This window comes from Macaca thibetana, chromosome 5 (genome assembly GCF_024542745.1).
Source record: "Macaca thibetana thibetana isolate TM-01 chromosome 5, ASM2454274v1, whole genome shotgun sequence".
Lineage (NCBI taxonomy): Eukaryota > Metazoa > Chordata > Mammalia > Primates > Cercopithecidae > Macaca > Macaca thibetana.
In genome coordinates, this window is record NC_065582.1 from 98,025,437 (window position 1) to 98,048,204 (window position 22,768).

Genomic DNA, 22,768 nt, shown 5'->3' on the forward strand with positions numbered 1-22,768 from the left:
GAGGAATTAAAATTAAAATATCTCGTATGGCATTATATCACTCGTTACAATTATTAGTATCACTCTTAATTGCAATTATAAAAATCAAAGGCAAAAAGTCATCTTATTAAAATTTTAGTTTATCTATTTTTTGAAAAGTGGCATACCAAGGTGATGTATATGTAATATTTCCCTATTGAGCAGAATACTTGATTGCTAATAATACTAGTCATGTAATTGTGAGCAAGTTACTTAACTCCTCTATATTTCAGTTTCCTTTCTTGTGAAAGGAAATGATACAGAGTAGCTACTTTATAGCTTTGGTAAGGATCAAAATATTTAAAATAAGTAAAACTTTTAGAACAACCCCTGATATAGCGTTAAAAAAAAAAAAAAGTGTTAGCCATTGTTGAACGGTAGAGTGATTTAGAGAAGATGGAGTTCAATGAATCCTGGAGAAGTTACAAAATATATTGGGGTAGGGAGTGGCATATGGAACTTGGTTTTCTTTTCATACAAACAAGCTAAGTGAGAAGAAATAGCATTAGAGGTTCAGGCACTAAAGGTGTTGAGACTTGATGGTAGAAATAACACAGTCTGTTTGTGGAAAAGCAGGAGAACAGAGAAATCAGGCTGCAAATATTGTATTCAGGTTTTCTTATGTGTTTTCTCTTATGGGAATTGTTATGTATTTCTGATACACACCAAGTAAAATAAAATGAAATATAAAACAATACAGATTTTATAACTCATTAAATAAAACAATATCTGAAATATTTTGAGAGAGGCAATTATAATCAGTAAAGTATGTAATGAAGTCTATAGTATAACTGAAAGAAAGACACATAATAAAGAAGGAACACAATCCATTCCAATTAGCTGAATGTGTTATTATTCTAGCAGGGGTAATTCTGCATAAATAGCAAATGAAAAATAATTTTAAAAAATACCTCTAATTTAAACTACGATATATAAACTATTGGCTCTTCTCTTTCTGTAGTATATTATGACCCACATCCAGAAAAAAAAAATGAATATTAGTTTTTTTCCTAGTTAAATCACTAAATTCTTTGTCCTTCAAAATCCCTGAGTTTGCTGAAAGTGAAAAATGAAGGGAAACATAAAGATAATCATCAAGAAAAACAATCTCTCCCATCTCTCACTTCAACTGTGTTTTAAAACATTCAAAACATGGAAGAGAAACCAAAATAACTGTGGTCTCGATCAAATAAACGTTTTCTATAAAGCATTTTGTTCACAATAATAGAGACACGAAAAATCCAAGACACTAGATTTACCATTCACGCCAATGGCGTATATCATGCTCAGAGCGAATGGTGGAGATGGAGCAGTTGGTGAAGTAGGAGTTATAGCAACTGATTTGTCTTCATGAGAAAGAAAAGAGGTAACTTCTAATCTCTGTCAACAAAAAAATTAGCCCTGCAGGTCAATAGACTAATAGTATTTGGTAGAAGGAGGGTCCTTACATATGGAAATGTTAACAGCATGTCCCAGGTTAAGGACTTATTTGACTAAATGAACTTAGAATCTATGGATTTATGCACATGGCACCCTGGATAATGTCTCAATGTTGGGATATAAAATATCCCATTCATGAATGAAACTCTCTCTGCTGTGTGAAGTAATTCCAAAAAACTTCTCCTAAAGATCTGAGCTATGACTGCAGATCCAAGAGTGGGTGATCGATGCAGAATGAAAGGCCTTGGAGAGCTGCCTTCCACACCCCAGACCTGTTCCTGCTTCATCTGAGTTCTTAAGTGCCATTACCTCTGAAATGAATAGTAAGCTTTGATATTGGGATAATACATCTGATTGGTATGAGTCTAATTTGACAATGTAGTTTTTTGTTTTAGCTCACCAGACATTGATTTTTTTTTTCATTAATAACCAACAATAAATTTCCAATGGATACATAGCATTCTACTAGATATTTTTCACTTTTTTTTTTTTTTTTTTTTGAGACAGAGTCTCCCTCTGGCACCCAGGCTGGAGTGCAGTGGCATCATCTCGGCTCACTGTAACCTCCACCTCCCAGGTTCAAGCAATTCTCTGCCTCAGCCTCCCGAGTAGCTGGGACTACAGGCTCAAGTCCCCATGCCCAGCTCATGTTCTGCATTTTAGTAGCGACGGGATTTCACCACTTTGCTCAGGCTGGTTGCAAACTCCTGAGCTCAGGCAATCCACCCCCTCGGCCTCCCAAAGTGTTGGGATTACAGGCGTGAGCCACCACGCCTGCCCAATATTTTTCACTTTTTAAATCAATACAAATTGGTTACTTGTTTTCTAAAGTTTACCTTCTGATACAAAAGTAACAGGCTGGGGGCAGTGGCTCATGCCTGTAATCCCAACACTTTGGGAGACTAAGGCAGGCGGATGCTTTGAGGCCTGTAGTTTGAGACCAGCCTAGGCAACATAGTGAGACTCCATCTCCACACACACACACACAAATAAATTAATAAAAATAAAAATAAAAATTAGCCTGGCACAGTGGCTTGTGTTTGCTGTCCCACCTACTCGGGAAGCTGAGGCAGGAGGATCACTTGAGCCCAGGAGGTTGAGGCTGCAGTGAGCCATGATCGCACCACTGCACTCCAGCCTGGGTGATAGAACAAGATCTGCCCCCCTCTTTCTGTCTCTGCCTCCTGTCTGTCTCTCTTTTAGAGTACATATTTATTAGTACATTGTGTAAAGTTTTCCTCATGTTGCATAGGCATTACTGAAATGGATCAGGTAGTTTTCAAGAGGTTAGTCATTACTTTTCAGGATCTTATTCTTAAAATCCATGTGGCTACAATCGAATGGCTGTCAGATGATCATTATCTCAAAATGGATAAATCACAAAATAACATTCTATAAAAATTGTACTAGAAATATAAATTGAACTCTAAATCTATATGAACACGATAACTTTTTAAGAAATATATGAACCGTCCGGGCGCGGTGGCTCAAGCCTGTAATCCCAGCACTTTGGGAGGCCAAGACGGGCGGATCACGAGGTCAGGAGATCGACACCATCCTAGCTAACATGGTGAAACCCCGTCTCTACTAAAAAATACAAAAAACTAGCCAGGCGAGGTGGCGGGCGCCTGTAGTCCCAGCTACTCGGGAGGCTGAGGCTGGAGAATGGCGTGAACCCGGGAGGCAGAGCTTGCAGTGAGCTGAGATCTGGCCACTGCACTCCAGCCTGGGCGACAGAGAGAGACTCCGTTTCAAAAAAAAAAAAAAAATATATATATATATATATATGAACCATGAGGTAAACAAAATTAAAATCTGTGTAGCATATTTCTTGCCAAAGTTACTTGTTCTTTCAAGCTTACTGTTATATTTAGTGAAAATGTACACAGAAATTTCTTCTGAGGTCGGAAATCTTGCCAGTCTCATTACGAAGAAAGTTTTCTGAAAAGCCTGAGCATGAAGGCATGACATTCATTCACTCTCCCCAACCATTACATTCAAAATTTATTAGCACATATACCTTCCAGGCTGTTCATCAAAGTTTCAGTTACTAGCTATTCTTCCTCAGAGGGGTGAGAGAATACTTCCTTTACTATATATGTATATGAAATATATACATTCATATATATGAATATATTTCATACATATGAAAATAATTTAAAATTTATATTATATTTATTTTATATATCACATATTTAATTATATATATCATATATGTTATATATAATAATTATATATAATATATGTTATATATAATAATTATATATCATATATGTTATATATAATAACTATATATCATAACTATATATCATATATATTTAATTATATATATATAATTTTTTATGGAAAGTTAAAAAATCTAAACTATATCTTAGAGGGAAGAAGCAATCTTTTTACCCTTACTGCAATAATTGCTTTTCTCCATCAGGATCAAATTGGCCTTCACCTGCCATTTTTCTTTCTGGGAGTCAGGAAACTTGTCCTTCTGCACAAAGAATACTTATGCTACCTATATATTTTCTCCTCCGTATCAAGTTTCTTTCTTTTTTTCTTTTTAGACAGCTTTTAAATGAGGAAACCCTCCTTTCCTATATAAGTGTGTGTGTGCCCATATATAACGTGACCACAATTTTACAACTTAAGGAGGCAAACAGCTTTCAGATAGTAAGAAAGTAGTCAGAAAATATTTTATCATTTGAGACTCTTGTTCATCAATTTCTTGAATGTGTATCCCCACACAAAAATCAAAGAGGAAAACAAAAAAAAAAAAAAAAAAAAGGTTTCACACCAGAGAGGCAAGAGAGAACCAATGCATAGATTCAAAAAGTACGATTTGGTGTAAAAGATAAAATAACATGCTTATGTATTTCTTCCTCCCCCCATTTTATAGCCTATCATATTCTTCTCCATTATGCAAATTCAGATATCCAACAGATGTCATTTAGAAGACAGGATATTTCCCAGCTGGGAATTGTGGCTCACACCTGTAATCCCAGCACTTTGGGAGGCCAAGGTGGGTGGATCGCTTGAGCTCACAAGTTTAAGACCAGCCTAGGCAACGTGGTGAAACCCCATCTCCACAAAAAAAATACAAAAAATGAGCCGGGTATGATGGTGTGTGCCTCTAGTCCCAGTTACTTGGGAGGCTGAGGTCAGAGGATGGCTTGAGCCCGAGAGGCAGAGGTTGCAGGGTCAAGATCGCACCACTTGCACTGCAGCCTGGGAAACAGAGCCAGATCTTGTCTTAAAAAAAAAAAAAAAAAAAAAAAAAAAAAAAAATTCTAACAACTCTTAATGCTTATTAACACCAAGAAAGAATAGTTTTTCTTTTTCTTTCCCCCAAAGGGGAATATACACATCAATCTATTCATTGACATGTAGACTTGTTTCAAGTAAATATAGCAAATGAAATTGACGTGTTTGAAAATAAGTTAGTGTTATTGTTTCCTTTTCAAGGTGCCAGCATACAATACTGGTGATTACCTAAAAAATCACCAAGTGAGATAGAGATTTGTTTTAGAGAGAGTGATTACATATGAAAAACTTAAAATAGTATATAACTGTATTTGGAGAGTACTATAAGGAGAAGTAAGCTCAAAATACAACATGAAAAGCATCTCCTTGTTAAATTTGGACATTTCTGCTTCTAGTTGCAAGTTAGATATGAAAAAGAAAGTGCATTTTGTTTTATAATGAAATAAATATTTAAAACAATATTAAATTTAGGTAACTAAGGAAAACTAAGGAAGTTTTTATGTGTGTCACAATAAAATCATGTGTCACAATAAAATCATATGGATATCATATAGTAACGTATGCATATAATAACATATTACTTTAGGGTCTTCATTAAAAAATCATTTAAAACATAGCTATATGTAATGAACTTAACAGATAATGATAAGTGCCTACATTCTAAAACTTGGTAAGTCAAATTAAATTGTCAGAATGATTTAAAACATAAATATGTTCATAGTCATTGAAGTACCTAGCTAAAGGGTCCGGGGCTTTCCTTCCATGCATTTCTCTATATTTGTATAAATAATTCTCACTCTTATAAAATATTTCCCTTAACTCATACATTTCACACCTTACGCATAGTAGGTAGCATTCACAAAGTAAATGTTTACCATTGCAATTATCCCTAGTTCATAAAGAGTACTTCAAAATTCAAGCTTAATAATATAATATATACATAATACACAATTATATATTTGCATATGTAATCAATGCATACATTGTATTTAATTCTGCAATTCTACAACCCACCAGCATTTTGGAATCAGGAAAACAAAACAAAACCCTGACTTTTGATGTGGAGCACATGAGAACAATCTATGTCTTTGTCTTTTGTTAGAAAAGTTATATGAATTTGAGAAAGTTACTCGACTTCTTCAAATTTGAGTTCCTTTATTTGAAAGATGATGACAAGTTTGCTCAATCTTATATTTTGAATTAATGATTGTGAGAACATTTTGGACAAACATGCTGGCATAATAGTAGAAAATAATGTTCCTTTGATCAATAAATACTGATGTCTCTTGTCCCTCCTTTGGGAAATAATTATCAACCATAATTTTGTTACACGTTGGAACATAGCACAAAAATTACAACAGTTCTCACGCATTTTTCTAAAAACGAAAACAACATCCCCAAAAATCCCTATTTAAATTTCACTTTTAATGTAATCAAATAAATATTTATACAAAACACTTTAAGAGTCTAATGGACAAATTATGTAATGAACACTGTGAGAAAGTCTGAAAATATTTCCCCTTGAAAATAAAATTATTGATGTTTAAACATGTTTACTGATGTATATTTAGAATTGATTCAGTTACAAGGAAGGAATAAAATGAAAAAGGAGGGGAAGGGAGGGGGAAGGAAGGAAGGAAGGAAGGGAGGGAGGGAGGGAGGGGAGGGAGGGAATTAAGGAGAGAGGGAGGGGAGGGAGGGAAGGAAGGAGGGAGGGAGGAAAGAAAAATAGTGTTTTGCTGGTATTAAAAATAAATTATAAAATTGTACCGTTTGAAACAGGTGACCTTTTCTTTTCTGTAGTTAAAGCTTCAGCTAAATTGCTTTTGAGGAAAAAATGTACCTTTCTTTATTGACTTACTTCACTTGCTAATACAAATTATTTTGTCTTGGTAGCCTGGTCAAAAGATCTTCAATTGAATTCTTGCTTCTTCAAGATAATACGGTATTGACCATTCATGTAGATAAAAATCTTTACCAGGGGAGTGCTTTAATTTAAGAGAATGGAGTTTTACATTATCTGCATTTAAAGGTTTCAAATACAAAATAAGACAACAAAAAGAAAGAGATAAGAATAGGATAAAAGAAGGAACTCTAGAAAACTGTTAGAAAAACAAACAAATGTTTTTGTATTTTAGATCACAGAGGGTGTTTTAAAAGGCAAAACAAACAAGGGCAAATACACTATTTTGTGTAAATAAATATATTTATAGTTTTTATTTTAATACCATGTTTTAAACCCAGCATTTACGATTCATAATATTATGTTACATAATGATTGAAATAATTTAATTAATTTTATAACATATTTATAAAGGTTACCATCATTAACCATGATTACTTCATTGTCTGTTTGCACGACACGGAGAACTCTCAGTAAAACCTGCTTTCTTCTTCTTGGCTCTATGACTTTTCTATTGCCCTGAACCCTGACCACAACATTGAGCCATTCTTTTGGGCTGTCTATCTCTGTCACCTATCCTTGCAGTAAACTGCAACATTCAGGAGTGCCTTGTAGCCACCTGGTCACTTGATAATTAAAGTGACCTGTTACACAAAGGCAACAGACAGAGACACACAGAAATAAGGAAACAATGTCATGTCTAGGCCACAGATACCCTTTTCGGATACATTCAGGAGACTCCCTTTAATATGAGGTTATCTTCCAATAAATCATCTTCAACTATTTAGTAATCTAAACAAGTGTTACATTTTCTGTAGTTAGAATAAGACTCTTCATTATTTATTCTAATTAAAGACATATTGCTTTCATCTTTTGATCTTGATGCGAGGGAAAACAGATTGTAGATCATTTTGTTCTTCAGTAGGAAATGTCCTACTAAGATGGAAGACACTAAAGGCATTGTTTTCAAACTTATCTAATTTACATAGAATATGTGATGAAATTAAATTAAGACTATAACCAAGGAGAACAATGACATGGATGAGAAGAGTGAACAAAAAATACTTACTGCCAAGTGGAATATTACATCTTAGAATATTTGCATATAGAAATAATTTTTAAACAAAATCTATTTTTGATTTAAAAATATAATGAGAATAAAGCAGAAATATGTTTAGCTGAATCTTCATCAATATTTTATATGATTTTTGCAAATGCAAAAATTGTGAATTGAACTGAAAATACTTCTATATTACATACTTAAAATATGAAATGATGAAAACATTGTTTTTACTCAATATTTTACATGTCATAGATTAGTGATGCATTTCTTATTGTCAAATAATGATTTAACCTAAGTTGAAATAAGTACTGGTTTAAATAAACCTTCAGTGCATGTAGGATTCCACAGGGCCTTGAAAAGAAGAAAACAAAAAGAAATGAATGAAATCAATAAAATAAAATGAAATTTTACTTAATATGAATATTTAAAATGTTCACAGACTTTTAACAAACACAGACCAACATAAAACGGTTCTATTTATGATTTTCTCAATCAAAAATTGCTCTTAACATTTATAACAAATATATTAGTAATGCATATAGGCTCCCAACTTCCAATTAAATATGCTCTATTACCAAACATGAGATTAAAGAGGAAAGATTAATTAGCAAATATTTTCATTTCCTTGGTTTTATAATTGGAGTACAAAAACAAGTTTTAATAAACTGTTTTTCTTTATGTATTCCTCCATCTTAAAGAAAACTGCAAGAAAATGAAATAATTAAGCACTATGTAAGTCTCATGTGGCTGTCCTGGTATTTTTGTAACCCGTAGTCACCATCCAAAGTACTAAACACAAAGCTTCAACAGAATTTTGTTAATCTGCAACAATTATTATCTTATTATTATATTTTAATCTCTAAACTTTATCGCAATTTTAAGTAATAAGAAATATAAGACATTTCAAAATATTTCACCCTTTTTACAAAAGGAGACTTCATTTTGTGCTGGTACTATATATGAAAAGAAGTATAAATTGCAAGAAGCATAGAATGTGATATCTGCTCCCAGGAGTGTAAAAATTTAGTTAGAGTGATATAAATGAATATAGGAAAGGATGAGCCATACTACAGAGATGGTAAGTTATAATAAATACAACATATACATGCTAATATAGGAAACTGGCAACATTATATAGGACTGGTAACTGTAAAATGAAGGTAGGTTAAATAGAACTGATAACTGCTGAAGGAGTTCTACAGAAAGAGAAATCATTCCTTGTTTGCATTATCCAATCAAGGATATGAAATTGGAGATTGGCTTAAAATAGAGATATATTGTGGGGCAGAGGTATTCCCGATGAAATGGTTAAAAATAAACCAAAAATGAAACAAAATCTAAAAACTTAGAAAATGATTAACGGTTTATAATGAATCAGTGTTGATGGAATAAAAAGTTTTAGTTTGAAAACAGTAGGTGTTCAAACTGCATAAATAGGGAAGGGTACAATTTTAGCAGCCATGGATGCTGGTTTGGGGAGTGTGGATTCTATCCTACATGCCTTATTAAGCCATTCAGAGAGTGTGTGTATGTGTGTGTGTGTGTGTATGTGTGTTTCAAATTAGAAATACAACACAACGTAAGCTGTGTGTTTGCATTTATTTTTTATTTTTGGAAAATGTATCTGTGGTGTTACGTAGAGTAGAATGCATAGAGACTAAATGTAACATGACAAGACCAAAAGCAGTATGAGGAAATCCTGAAGCACTCAGCAGGATTGAGAGTTGAATGTTTTTGGCAGTATGATTTTCCCTGTCACCATGCTTGTCCTGATTCTGTGAACAGTGACCCATCACTCGAGTTCCAGCTCAAATGCAACATTGGCAGAACCATCTTCCCTGATGGCTCTTTTCAAGACAGTAGCTCCTTCCCTTCACTTAGTTTCTCTTAATCTCATCTTTCTGTTTATCTCCTTTATGCCCTTAACACAGTGTGAAATTCTCTTGTTTACTTCTTTGGTTTTTAGTTTACTACCTGTCTTCATTGACTAGAATATGAGGTTTATGAAGACAAAAAACTTGTCTGGTTGTGTCTGCTTGGTGTTCACTGCTACAATCTCAGCGTCTGGAATATCTCTTTCTCTCTTTTGTTCTTTTATGTGTAACTGTTTGTAAATGATGGGGTAATACAAGGAACATCAGGACTATAAATGTGTGTTACACACAGATGCAAATATGGTATTGCCAGCCATTTTCTTAAAAAAAAAGTCCACAAAATCTTTAAGACTAAGGATTAAACATTAAGAAGATGCCTGACATTCAGTATTTATTACACAAATACTAGTTGAGGGAATGTGAAAGACAGAGAGAATATATTTTTATATGTTATTTTATACATTTTAGAAATCTGGAATTCTGTTCCATTTTAATGGAACAGAATTTTAATAAGATTTCCATTTTAGAAATCTAAATTCTGTGTAATTTAAGGCTCCTAACATTCATATGCTTAATGAAAATCTAACCCAGATCCACTTTTTAATTTTAAAATAGTAAAATGAAGGGAAAAATACCATAATAGCCTGAATATGTTCAGAGACACACATGTAATGAAAATATATGATACTAACATTTCTCTTTCCACAAAAGTTTTAATACTCTAATATTTGTAATGTGAAGGGGACAAAAAAACCTTTAATATATCTGTGTCATTTTGAGCAAGTAGAACATGAAGACAACTGCAAAGAAATAGTAAAGTTCACCTAATGAGAACAAATGGCTTCCTGTGACTACATTGTAGTGAAATAATAATTTGAAAGATTCTTTTTTATGATTTACCACTCTGGGGATATTATAAACTAGGAAAATCAGCTACAAAATCGATTAATCTTCTTGGGCTTTAAGGTATAATGCATTCAATATATTGTCAAATTAGAAAGAAAAATTCTGCAATATTTAACATTCATTTTTAATAACTACATTTTAGAAACAAAATTGTCATTTAATTGTTTCCACAAAATTTTCCAAGTTATTTTATTTTGTAAGAAAGTAGGTCTTGAATAGAAAGTAAATACATTGTGCAAATAATTTCATATTCAAGTTTGCAGTGATGAGCTTTCTTTTTTAAATAATGTATTTCTACTTTGAAAGTACATTTTATTATTATAAAAATACATATGTTCATTGCAAAAAGTGACAAAAAGAGATAAACAAAAATAAGGAAATAAAATGGTACATTCCTACAAACCAGAGATCGCCACTATACCAAGCTTTCTGGATTCATTTCCATTTATTTTTATTTTTTTAATTAAAAAGGGAACTGCATAGTACACTCTGTTTTTCATTTTGCTTGCCTTTTTCCCCAGTAGTAACCTCTAACTGTTCACGTAAAGAAGTTTTCATCATATCTAATAGCAATCCTTGTTCAAATTTCTTCAGATGTACCTCAAATACATGTTATTGCTGGACTGCCCATCCCAATTTAGTCCTGGCCATACATTACATCTTACTATAATGCCATTTAAATATTTTTGTGTATTTTTAAGCTGGGAAACTATTCCCTTTATTGAGAAAACTTTTAAGATACAGAAAAACAGACTTGCAATATTCTTTTTTCTGTTTTTTTAATTATTATACTTTAAGTTCTAGGGTACATGTGCATAACATGCAGGTTTGTTACATATGTATACTTGTGCCATGTTGGTGTGCTGCACCCATCAACTCGTCAGCACCCATCAACTCGCTGTTTACATCAGGTATAACTCCCAATGCAATCCCTCCCCCCTCACCCCCTCCCCATAGTAGGCTCTGGTGTGTGATGTTCCCCTTCCTGAGTCCAAGTGATCTCATTGTTCAGTTCCCACCTATGAGTGAGAACATGCTGTGTTTGGTTTTCTATTCTTGCGATAGTTTGCTGAGAATGATGGTTTCCAGCTGCATCCATGTCCCTACAAAGGACACAAACTCATCCTTTTTTATGGCTGCATAGTATTCCATGGTGTATATGTGCCACATTCAGACTTGTACTATTAACACCTGCATAGCCTTCACGTCTTATCTTAGTCCATTTTGCATTGCTCTAACACCTGAGACTGGGTAATTTATTTATTTTTTAAAAACGTTTATTTGGCTCAGGATTATGCAAGCTGGAAGACTGGGCATCCGGTGAAAGTCTCAGCCTACTTCCACTCGTGGCAGAAATGGAAGGGGAGCTGGTATGTGCAGACATGACACTTGCTACCCGAGAGGAAGCAGGAGAGACAGTGGGGAGGTGATTGCTCTCTCAGGAACTCACTCACCCCAAGGGTGGGCATTAATCTATTAATCTATTTATCTATTAATGAGAGATCTCTCTCATGACCCAAACATGCCCTATTCTCCCATTAAGCCCCATCTCCAATTGAGAATCAAATTTCAGCATGAGATTTGGAGGAGATGAACATTGAAATCATGGCACCTAGATTCAGTAATTAAGAGTTGCTGGCCGGGCGCGGTGGTTCAAGCCTGTAATCCCAGCACTTTGGGAGGCCAAGACGGGCGGATCACGAGGTCAGGAGATCGAGACCATCCTGGCTAACATGGGGAAACCCTGTCTCTACTGAAAAATACAAAAAACTATCCGGGCGAGGTGGTGGGCGCCAGTAGTCCCAGCTACTCGGGAGGCTGAGGCAGGAGAATGGCGTGAACCCGGGAGGCGGAGGTTGCAGTGAGCTGAGATCCGGCCACTGCACTCCAGCCTGGGCGACAGAGCGAGATTCCGTCTCAAAAAAAAAAAAAAAAAAAAAAAACAGAGTTGCCATAGCTGCTTTTGGTCTTCTCTCCCTCTCTCTAGTTATTCACTATATATATGTGTGTGTGTGTCTGTGTGTGTATATATGTACACACACACACACACATATACATACCCAAATATATATACACACACATATACACACACACATATATATGCATTTCACATGTTATGTCTGTTTAGTTTCTTTAATCAAGATAGTCCCCTAATTGTGTGTGTGTGTGTGTGTGTGTGTGTGTGTGAGACAGAGTTTTGGTCGTGTTGCCCAGGCTGGAGTGCAATGGCACAATGTTGGCTCACTGCAACCTCCACCTCCCGGGTTCAAGCGATTCTCCAGCCTCAGTCTCCTGAGTTGCTGGGATTACAGGCTTGTGCCACTATGTCCAGCTAATTTTGTATTATTAGTAGAGATGGGGTTTCTCCATGTTGGTCAGGCTGGTCTAGAACTCCCAACCTCACATGATCCACCCGCCTCAGCCTCCCAAAGTGCTGGGATTACAGGCGTGAGCCACCAAGCCTGGCAGATAGTCCCCCAATTTTTAATAGCATCTTCTTTTTTAAGGATACCATATGAGTTGTCTTGTAGAATACTGCCCATTTGGATTTTGTCTGATTGTTGACTGATGGTATTGTTTAACTTATTCACCCACCTCCTCTGTTTCCTGACTACTGAAAGTTAAGCCTATAAGCTTGAAAGGTTTATACTTTTTCAGTGGGCAAAACAAGAAAATATTCTTCAATTAACAAATAGTAAGTTTATATTGACACTTTACATTTGAATATAACATTACCAGGTTCTTTCCTTTATCTTATATTATCATAGTTATGTTTATTTTCTCTTATCCTGAAATAACTTGGATGCTAGAAACATTAGATTTAGCTGTTAAATATTATAACACACAAATAACTTCCCAAGTATTACAACAATAGTAATATAATTTTACTTCTGATTGAAGTTTTAGATTTTTTGCACTTGTATTTGTCCTTATACTGTAACTCATTTGATGATAAGCCATTATCAAATAGCCCCCTATTGTTATGTGTGTTGTTTTTCATCTTTAACTGTTACACAAAATGATCATAAAGAAAACCTTATGAAAATATTGTTTGGCACATATGAAAGTGTATGTTCAGGTTAAATTTCTAGAGATAGCATTGCTAGGTATAGGATAAGACCACACATAATGCTATTAGAGTTTTCAAAATCCTCTTCCGGAGAGTATGTGCCATTGCTATTCTTTAGTAGGAGAAAATTTAAAACAAAATGTAAAAAATGTTTAAAATATTAATGTGATTTAATGATATTCAGTCCTTTAAATTATCAATAGTAAAATTCATTCATTAATATTACAGGAAAATAATATGGATCTATTTCACATGCCAAAAACATATATGAAGACATGTAATATATTTATAGATAATCCAGCACTTATATGATCATTTTAACATACTAAAACCAAAGTGGAGGAAAAAAAAAACTTTCAAAAGTATATAAAATAATACACTCACACCAAGTATTTTTTACATTTTTATGAATTACATAAATTCTTTTTAGTTTTGTATTTTATGACATATGATTGTATCATATTACTGATACTCCTGCAAAGAAAAGTTAATCTTTTCAGACTCATTTAGGGTCGGTAGCATCTTTTTGATAAATTAAAAAAAAAAAAAAACACTTCGGCTGGGCACGGTGGCTCATGCCTGTAATCCCAGCACTTTGGGAGGTTGAGGCGGGTGGATCATGAGGTCAGGAGATTAGCCATCCTGGCTAACACCGTGAAACCCCGTTTCTACTAAAAATATTAAAAAATTAGCCTGGCATGGTGGCGGGTGCCTGTGGTCCCAGCTACTCGGGAGGTTGAGGCAGGAGAATGGCGCGAACCTGGGAGGCGGAGCTTGCTGTGAGCTGAGATCGCGCCGCAGCACTCCAGGCTGGGCGACAGAGCAAGATTCGGTTCCAAAACAAACAAACAAACAAACAAAAAACACTTCTAGGTAACATTTTTGGAACAACATTGCTTCTTTCTTTCTTTTTTTTTTTTTTGGAGACAGAGTCTTGCTCTGTCGCCCAGCATGGAGTGCCACAATCTTGGCTCACTGCAACCTCTGCCTCTCGGGTTCAAGCGATTCCCCTGCCTCAGCTTCCTGAATAGATGGAATTACAGTTGTCCGCAACAATGCCTGGCTAATTTTTATAGTTTTAGTAGAGAAGGGATTTCACCATGTTAGCCAGGCTGGTCTTGAACTCCTGACTTCAGGTGATCTGCCCACCTTGGCCACCAAAGTGCTGTGATTAAAGGCGTGAGTCACTGCGCCCGGCTCTAAGTATTTCTTATAACCCCCAAAACTTAAAAACATAATACTTTTCATTCTATATTAGCACTTTCTTAGGCTTATGAATAATTCATTCATATTTAGGGTATACTTTTCCAATACAACAAAATGCTAAACCTGTTTAACTACTTTTCTCGCTGAAAGTTACTCTACATTAGACCACACTTTAAATAAATATCCTCTTATGTGATAGTTTAAATTCAAATGTATAAATCCATTTATAACCACAAAACTTATAAAATAATGGCAAACCTGAAATAATTCTGGTATGTATAGAACTTTGATTCTTTAAGTACTCTGAAACGCAAATGATATTCTTTTTGGTATAAATTTTCTCTATAATAGATCAACTTTATAAATTTAAAATTCTAATTACCGTCTTAACAATGTGGCGTCAAAAAAGAGGAAAATTTCCTGGGGTTCTTATTTTATAGAGCATAAAGTTAATGCTACACGTGGCTCTCTTTTAGGAAACTTTCTAATGTAATATTCTGAAAATCCCTGTTCTTTTGTTGTTATTAAGCCAAACATTTATGGATTTTTTTTTCCCCTTTATCTCTCTGTGGCTTTTTATAAGTTAAAAATCCCTTTACAGTTTTATTTTGAAACACTATTAATATAAACATTTCAATGACTTTTTTCCTCTCAAATCAATATTAGTTATTTCACTGGCAAAAGGTAGAAGCTAGCTATTCTCAAATCCCAAAGCATGAATCAGGTGGCTGAAAAACATTTTGATGGACAAAGACCACTATGAGGACTAATGCTCTTGGTACATATTATCCATTTTTGTGCATCTAAATCAAGTACAAGTAGAGTTGTCAAAGGGAATAGCAGATCTCATGAGAAAATTGAGGGAAAAATTAAGTAACTTAACGAAATCTGATAGCCTAGTGAAACAAAAGCTCAACCAAGACAAAACAGAAAAGTCATGAGCTAGTGTACTGTGAAAACCAAAATACAATCATCTATGTTATGGAAAAAAATGTTATCATTATTTCATTAGAAGGTATTTGGGTTTATGATTTCCGCGAGTAAAGAATTAGTGTTTTTGAGAGTTAATTTGATTACTACCTTAAAAAGAAATTATCTTTATATTAATATGTACCAAGTATAACAAAATGGACAGCAAATATTCCTAGCTAATAGTTATATAAATTCAATTTAATCATATTAAAATTCAAATAATCATTTTAAACATTGTGTTAATGTAAGATACGATACTCAGTAATTCTTATTATATACACAGAAAAATTAAAGAATGCATCTAATTCTAACTTCTATGATGGGAATAATACATCAAACAAAAGCAAACTTTTTTTTTTTTTTTACCTATGTCTTATTTGTGTGTGTGTGTATACATGTGCATGCGTGTGTGTATTAATACATAACATTTTGGTGTGTGCATATGTACAGATATATATTTCATTGACATATTGCAAGGAGATACATTTCAAGGATATAATACATATTCCAAGAATATATATATATTTCAAATCTATGTCAAGGATATATATATATATATATATATATATTTCAAGGACATTTATGTATGTCAATATATGTACATATACATCATGTATGTATATAGGTATGTCATATGTGTGTGTATATGTATATATATAAAATAAAGATACATTTCCTTTTGCAAATTTTTCCTGATTGTAGACCACATCAAAGGAAAGCAATGTTTTTGATAGAAATAAATTAATAGAAGTCCACAAAAATTTACTTCAAAAAAGCACCTGAACAAAGTCATAGAACTTAACTTCATACAAATTATAATAATTAGCAGCAATTGATTGATGCATTGTAAATAGACAATGAGAGATACTTCAAGCTTATACTTGGTGTTTCCTTCCAAGGGGTGGTAAAAACTCTTTCTGTAAGGACTTCTTTTTTTTTTCTTTTTCTTTTCTTTTCTTTTTTTTTTTTTTTTTTTTTTTTGAGACGGAGTGTCTCTCTCTGTCTTGCAGGCTGGAGTGCAGTGGCGCGATCTCGGCTCACTGCAAGCTCCACCTCCCCTGTCTCACACCATTCTCCTGCCTCAGCCTTCTGAGTAGCTGGGACTACAGGCGTGCACCACCTACGCCCAGCTAATTTTTCTTTTTTTTTTAATTTTTAGTAGAGACGGGGTTTCACCGTGTCAGCCAGGATGGCCTCGATCTCCTGACCTCGTAATCTGCCCGCCTGGGACTCCCAAAGTGCTGGGATTATAGGCGTGAGCTACCGCGCCCAGCCAGGACTTATTATATAATGCTACTTAGTACACTAGATATTCTAAAAAACTCCTAAGGCTGTCTAGGAAAAATATTAGAAAGATTTGAAGTTAAACTTAGATTTCCTATAAAGGTAGCGATCTATGAATTGGAAGTAGAAGTGGACAGGGAGAAATTTTTCATTCAATAAATACATATTTTTCTTCTCTTTTATCAACACTACCACAACATAATTTTCAGCAAATATGATATTTATTATTACTATTTTAAACTATATAAAACCTCCTGGGTGTGTACTCTTTTCAAATTTTCTTAAGTTAACATGATTTTTAACTGACAAATTGTATACATTAATGGCATACAATGTGATATTTTGATACTGATCTATGTATACAATGTAGAATGATTAAATCAAACACATTAACACATCAGCCATCACATTACTTGTCCTTTTTGTGTAGTGAGACATTTGAAATTTAGTTATTTTGAAATACATAATACATTATCATTAATTATAGTCACCCTGCTGTGCAGATCATCTCAAAACTTATTTCTTCTGCAACTCAAGCTTTACAACCTTGGACCAGCAACAACTCATTCTCTTCCCATCCTCGTGTGCAGTTTCATCTTAATGAATATTTTTATAATTACAAGAACTTTCATAGATGACATCTAGCTTTGCTGTTTTCCTCATAAGGATCTCAACCACATATTCTCTTAACAAAAGGGCTGTCGGTTCACTGATACTAATTCTATGTAGTCACTGCAGAATTAAAGACCTGGCATCAGTCCAGGGGGATCTGGCTCCTAAGCAAATATTCATGACTTTAAAAAGAATTACTCAGTGCAACACTATGAAAACAACTGCATGTTGGCACTTACATTTAGAAATTACTAGTTCTCTATGCTGATTTGAGTTTAATACTTCATTCTAAAAGGCATAACACAGTAATTTTTAAATACTTGTTAGATATAAAAGAAGTAATATAGAAAAATAGTATATAGCAATATCCACACCTGTATGTTTTGTGAATAAAACAATGCATATTAATTTGTTATACATTTTTAGAATTATAAAAAAAAAATAGCAGCTTTTAATTTTTTTTCCACCAAGTAATCATTGAGTGCTTTCTATATTTGTTTAGTTTAACCAGCACACCTCTGATAAATGGGATATGCTGATATACAATGAAGTCTAATTATATATTTAAAGCATAGAAATCCAACTCTATCTGCTCTGGAAGAATACTGTTCAGGGAAAAAAAGAGGGTAGGGTGAATGTAAGTAACAAACAGAAAGAGGAGAAGCAAATGTAATTAATACAGTGTGGTTGATTTCACCCAGATTTCTTCTTAGTGCTTATGCTAGGTGAGCATGATACAGAAGAGTTGAGTCGGCTGTTCCCTCAGGTAGACCGTATTCCTCTAGTGTGAGTCTCTTGATGTATGGAGCCTGAATCTAGGTTTTATGATCTAGAATATAATTTTTATGCTGCATGATGTCTAAATGAAGCTATTCTTATCTAGGGCTCCAGCAACGACAAAGTGCTTAGTTCTTACTGACTGAAGGGACATCAAGGAATATTCAAGAAGCACATCACAAAGGAATTTTTGATTACACACGATTTTCACCTCACCTACTTTAAGTCTCAAATCTCAAACTCAGATCTCCCTATCGCCCTATTCAAAATTTCTGATCATAGTTTTGACCCTCCCACTATACACTTAGAATTATTCTTTCTCTGTGCTATTTTTATTTTTTACATTGCTTTCAGCACCTTCGAATGCATTATATAATTTGCTTATTTACTTAGCTTATTGATTTTTAAGTATGCCCTCACCAATTGCAAGCTCCGTGCAGGAATATTTTTTTGTTTGGTTAAAGGATATATTCCAAGGACCTAGAATGGAGCCTGGCTGCTAGAGGGGACTTAGTCATATTTTTTGAATGAAAGCATGAATAAATTTTCAAAGTGATGCCCTTGGAACATTACCACTGGATAAGATGTGACTCCATTAAATGTTAATAAGCACTCGTGGCAGATAATCATGTTTTTAAACATGATAGGTGTTTTTAAACAATGTTCTTATCTAAAAGTTATCTTTAATGTAATGGGAAAAAAATATAGTCCATAAGGAAATCTGGAATATATAACTCAATTTTTAAAACTAAATGTTTTTTAATTTGTAAAAATAAACAGAATTATCTGAGATAAGTAAATATAAATACATGAAGCATGTGGGGGGGAGTCACTTTTTTCTAATAAATGCCAGAGCGCATTCATACATGATCAGGGGAAGTACTGAATTTAAGAAGATAGAAGTAATAAATAAAAGCAGAAGATAAATTTTAATAAACTACAGTATATTAGCAGCACGATGAGAAAGCCTAATTGATAGTTATTCAATTCTTAGAATGGGGCTTAATCCATAGGCAGACATAATATATAAGCACAGCACAAAAAACACTTCTGCTCTATCTAATAAAACAATTACAGTAAAAACTAATCATTCTTATTCCTAACATGAATACAGCATGATGAACTATTTTCATATTTTTTAGGACTGTGTGCAAACTAACTGCGCCAGGAGCACCACCAAAATTAAATCTGAGAAAAGTACCAGGGATTGTGAAATACACAGATAATTGCATTGAAAAGTTTTTCAAAGTGTACATTCATGATGAAAATAATATTATTTTCCTCATGTATAAGTAGAAAACTGTATTTATAAAGCAAATCTCATCATTTGGAAAGTGTGTTAAAATATTTGTAAAAACAAACAGTGGTATGAGCATCCATTAATAAACTGATTTATGCTTTATTCATACATGACTGAGACAAAATATGTGATACCACAGTTCAGTCCATTTTCTGTAGCCAAATTGAAACCTCTAATGATATTTAAACTAACAATAATTAATAATTTAATATTTAATGAAATACCTGATAACGTCAGAAGTCTTAAAGAAAACACTGCGAGTTCAAGCCTAAAAACGGTTTCTTATTAAATATAAGTGTAAATCACATGCTAATGAAAGGAAGAAACTGCTTTATTTAAAACTTTAGTGCATTTGTGGCTCAGAGAAATTTTTAAATCCTGTGAATATTCTGTGTCAATTTCAGGCATTATCTGAAAAAGAAAACTTACACTTAAAGTCACGTTTTCAAAAACAACCTTCCTCAGGACATAAAATGGAAGTTAAAAAAAAGCTGTCCATAAAGATGTCAAATTAATGAAAGTATCTGAATTTCTCACTGTCAGAAAATAAGATCCTTAGAATATCTTGATTATTCACTCTCAAATATTGTAATCAAAACGCTATTTGTAGTAGTTCAAGCTATAAAATATTTACAGACAGCATATATACTATATTGAAACATCTGTTTATACATTTGATGTAATTAGATAAAAAACTTCCCTACCCTTCAATGTAATCTTGGAATGGGCAGCAATGCTACTTGACTACATCTATTCATCTTCTATCCTGTTTTAATAACACAGTGACACCTAAGAAATTATTCTTTGATCTTTCAATAAACTAAGCCTGTGCAGACAGAGGAACGTGGAAGAGGTTAAATTGACATTGATTATTTAAGACACATTCATCATTTATTTAACCATCTCTCTCATCACAAAAACTATGGTGTTTATAGGCCTGTGCTGAGACACTCTGATTTTTTTTTTTTTTAAGTCTTGCCACGTGCATTAAAAGTCAGAGCACATTGTAAACTAACATTAGTTTCATGCCTCCTGACAAATCTGGTGCAGGATAAAAGTAGTTTATTGTACAAATCTTTAAACTTATTCATGGCAGTGAATTTTTAATAGATTTTATTATAATTAATGTTTTCTGGGGATTCTATTTCTTATCTTAAGCAAAATGTATAGCAAGAGTTATTTTCCCAAGGAAATTATATTAATGATAACATGTAGTATCATATATTCTGATGCTCATACCAATAAAATATGGTCCATAATAATCTGTAAAGAACAATTTGTGGCTAATGCTGGCAGCTTTAAGAAGAAAACAAAAGAGTATAAGAAACATCCATAATGTACAAGATTTCCACGAGATATTTCTTGTTTTTGAATAAACACAATTTGCAAGTTATAAATAGATACATGTGTGTATACAATATTTTTGAAAGTTAAAATAAGGTGAAACTATATTTCCTGAGTGTGAAACAGAACAAAACACCATAAATTGAAGAATAAATGATTACTATTGCATATAAAATATTTTAAAAATTACAAATAAATATTCAAAATATATCCTGGTCATGGGAGAAATTGTACTATTTATGAATCATATATTTCCAGTTATGTAATTCATCATACTGCAAGTGTTTTACTTATTTTTGATTTAAGTATTTCCATCTCCAGTTTTTCACATGCAAGTTGCCCTAAAGTTTAGTATTACAGTTACATCTAGTTACTTTCATAAGTTTTTAGATGCATATTTTAGAAATTTAATTTGTTCATACGAAGGGGATTCTTTAGAGATTCATTGTCAAAAAAGTATTATTCTTTAACCTTAATTCAGTACAGTAAGATGCATTAAACGATCACTATAACATATGAAACAAGCTAGGAACAATGAAGATTTAATGAGGATTAACAATTACCATGGCTTCGTTTTAAATTTTTATTTTCATGCTTAGAGAACTAAATGGCTTTGATATAAGAAATATTGTAGAAATTAGTAAATTATGAGGCATGAATAGGGAAATACATAAGAGGCTGCTGGTAACTATGGTGCTAGAATAACTATCCACAGATTAGTCATTTCCCCAGAGGTGTCGTTCATTCCTCAGTAACCAATTCTCACAAGCAATCATTAATAGTGTCACATAAAATTGATGGTGTTACATAAAAGTCTTACATTTTATTATATTGTCATTTAAAAAGTTAGAATTCTATTTCTCAAACATTGCTTCTTTAAATTGAATAAAATTGAAAATTTGAATCCAAATGTATATTTGTTTTCCCTTTTCTGAACACATTACTTTAAATAAAAGACTAGACTCCCAACAAAGGTCATGTAGTAGTAAAATGTGACTTCGTTTTTCTGAAATTCAGTTATCTTATTTAAAAATTTTGGGCCTCGAAGTATGTAGATTCTAATTTAACTTGTAGTCCCTGTGTTGTATGATGTTATATTGGAATAAGATTTAATGAAAATTATGATCTTATTACTCATATTTAACTAATTCTCTGTCTTGTAGATTTATAGATACAAACATTGTTATTTGTAAAACATGTATTGGGTTTATATCCTAAGGACTAGCATATAAATATTTTTATTAAAAAATTTTTAGGCAGGGGGTGGTGGCTCACGCCTGTAATCCCAGAACTTTTGGAGGCTGAGGTGTGTGGATCATTTGAGGTAAGGAGTTCGAGACTAACCTGATCTACATGATGAAACCCTGTCTCTACTGAAAATACAAACATTAGCTAGCAGTGGTGGTGGGTGCTTGGAATCCCAGTTACTTGGGATGGTGAGGCAGGAGAATCGCTTGAACCCAGGAGACAGAGGTTGCAGTGAGCCGAGATCGCGCCACTGCACTCCAGCCTGGGCAACAGAGTGAGACTCCGTCTCAAATAACAAGCAAACAAACAAAAAAAACAAGTTTTAAGACAGGAAAAAATTCCCCACAAAAGACTAATATTGAATTACTTGTGGTAAATCCTCTTTAAGTACCATAAAGTTATTTCTTTTTAAAATTAGAAATTAACATGTTAAATAATATACAACACTGCTAGAAGAATTTCAGTCACAAAATTGAGATCTAGAATTTAGATATCT

At 33.4% G+C, this 22,768-nt stretch overlaps 1 protein-coding gene across 8 annotated transcripts in view; it reads right to left on the reverse strand.

The window, feature by feature from the left end:
- Positions 1–22,768, reverse strand: part of CCSER1 (coiled-coil serine rich protein 1) — a 1,438,304-nt gene that overhangs the window by 644,050 nt on the left and 771,486 nt on the right. Inside the window, exon 10 of one of the 8 annotated variants that reach the window (XM_050790442.1) lies at positions 7,895–8,030. The exons of 6 other annotated variants lie outside the window; for them this stretch is intronic. In XM_050790442.1, coding sequence (XP_050646399.1) covers positions 7,971–8,030 — 60 coding nt within the window. In that variant the 3' untranslated portion in view covers positions 7,895–7,970. Of the gene's footprint in view, positions 1–7,894; positions 8,031–22,768 lie in introns of those variants that run through there. One more of the 8 variants, XM_050790440.1, reaches the window with a different exon arrangement.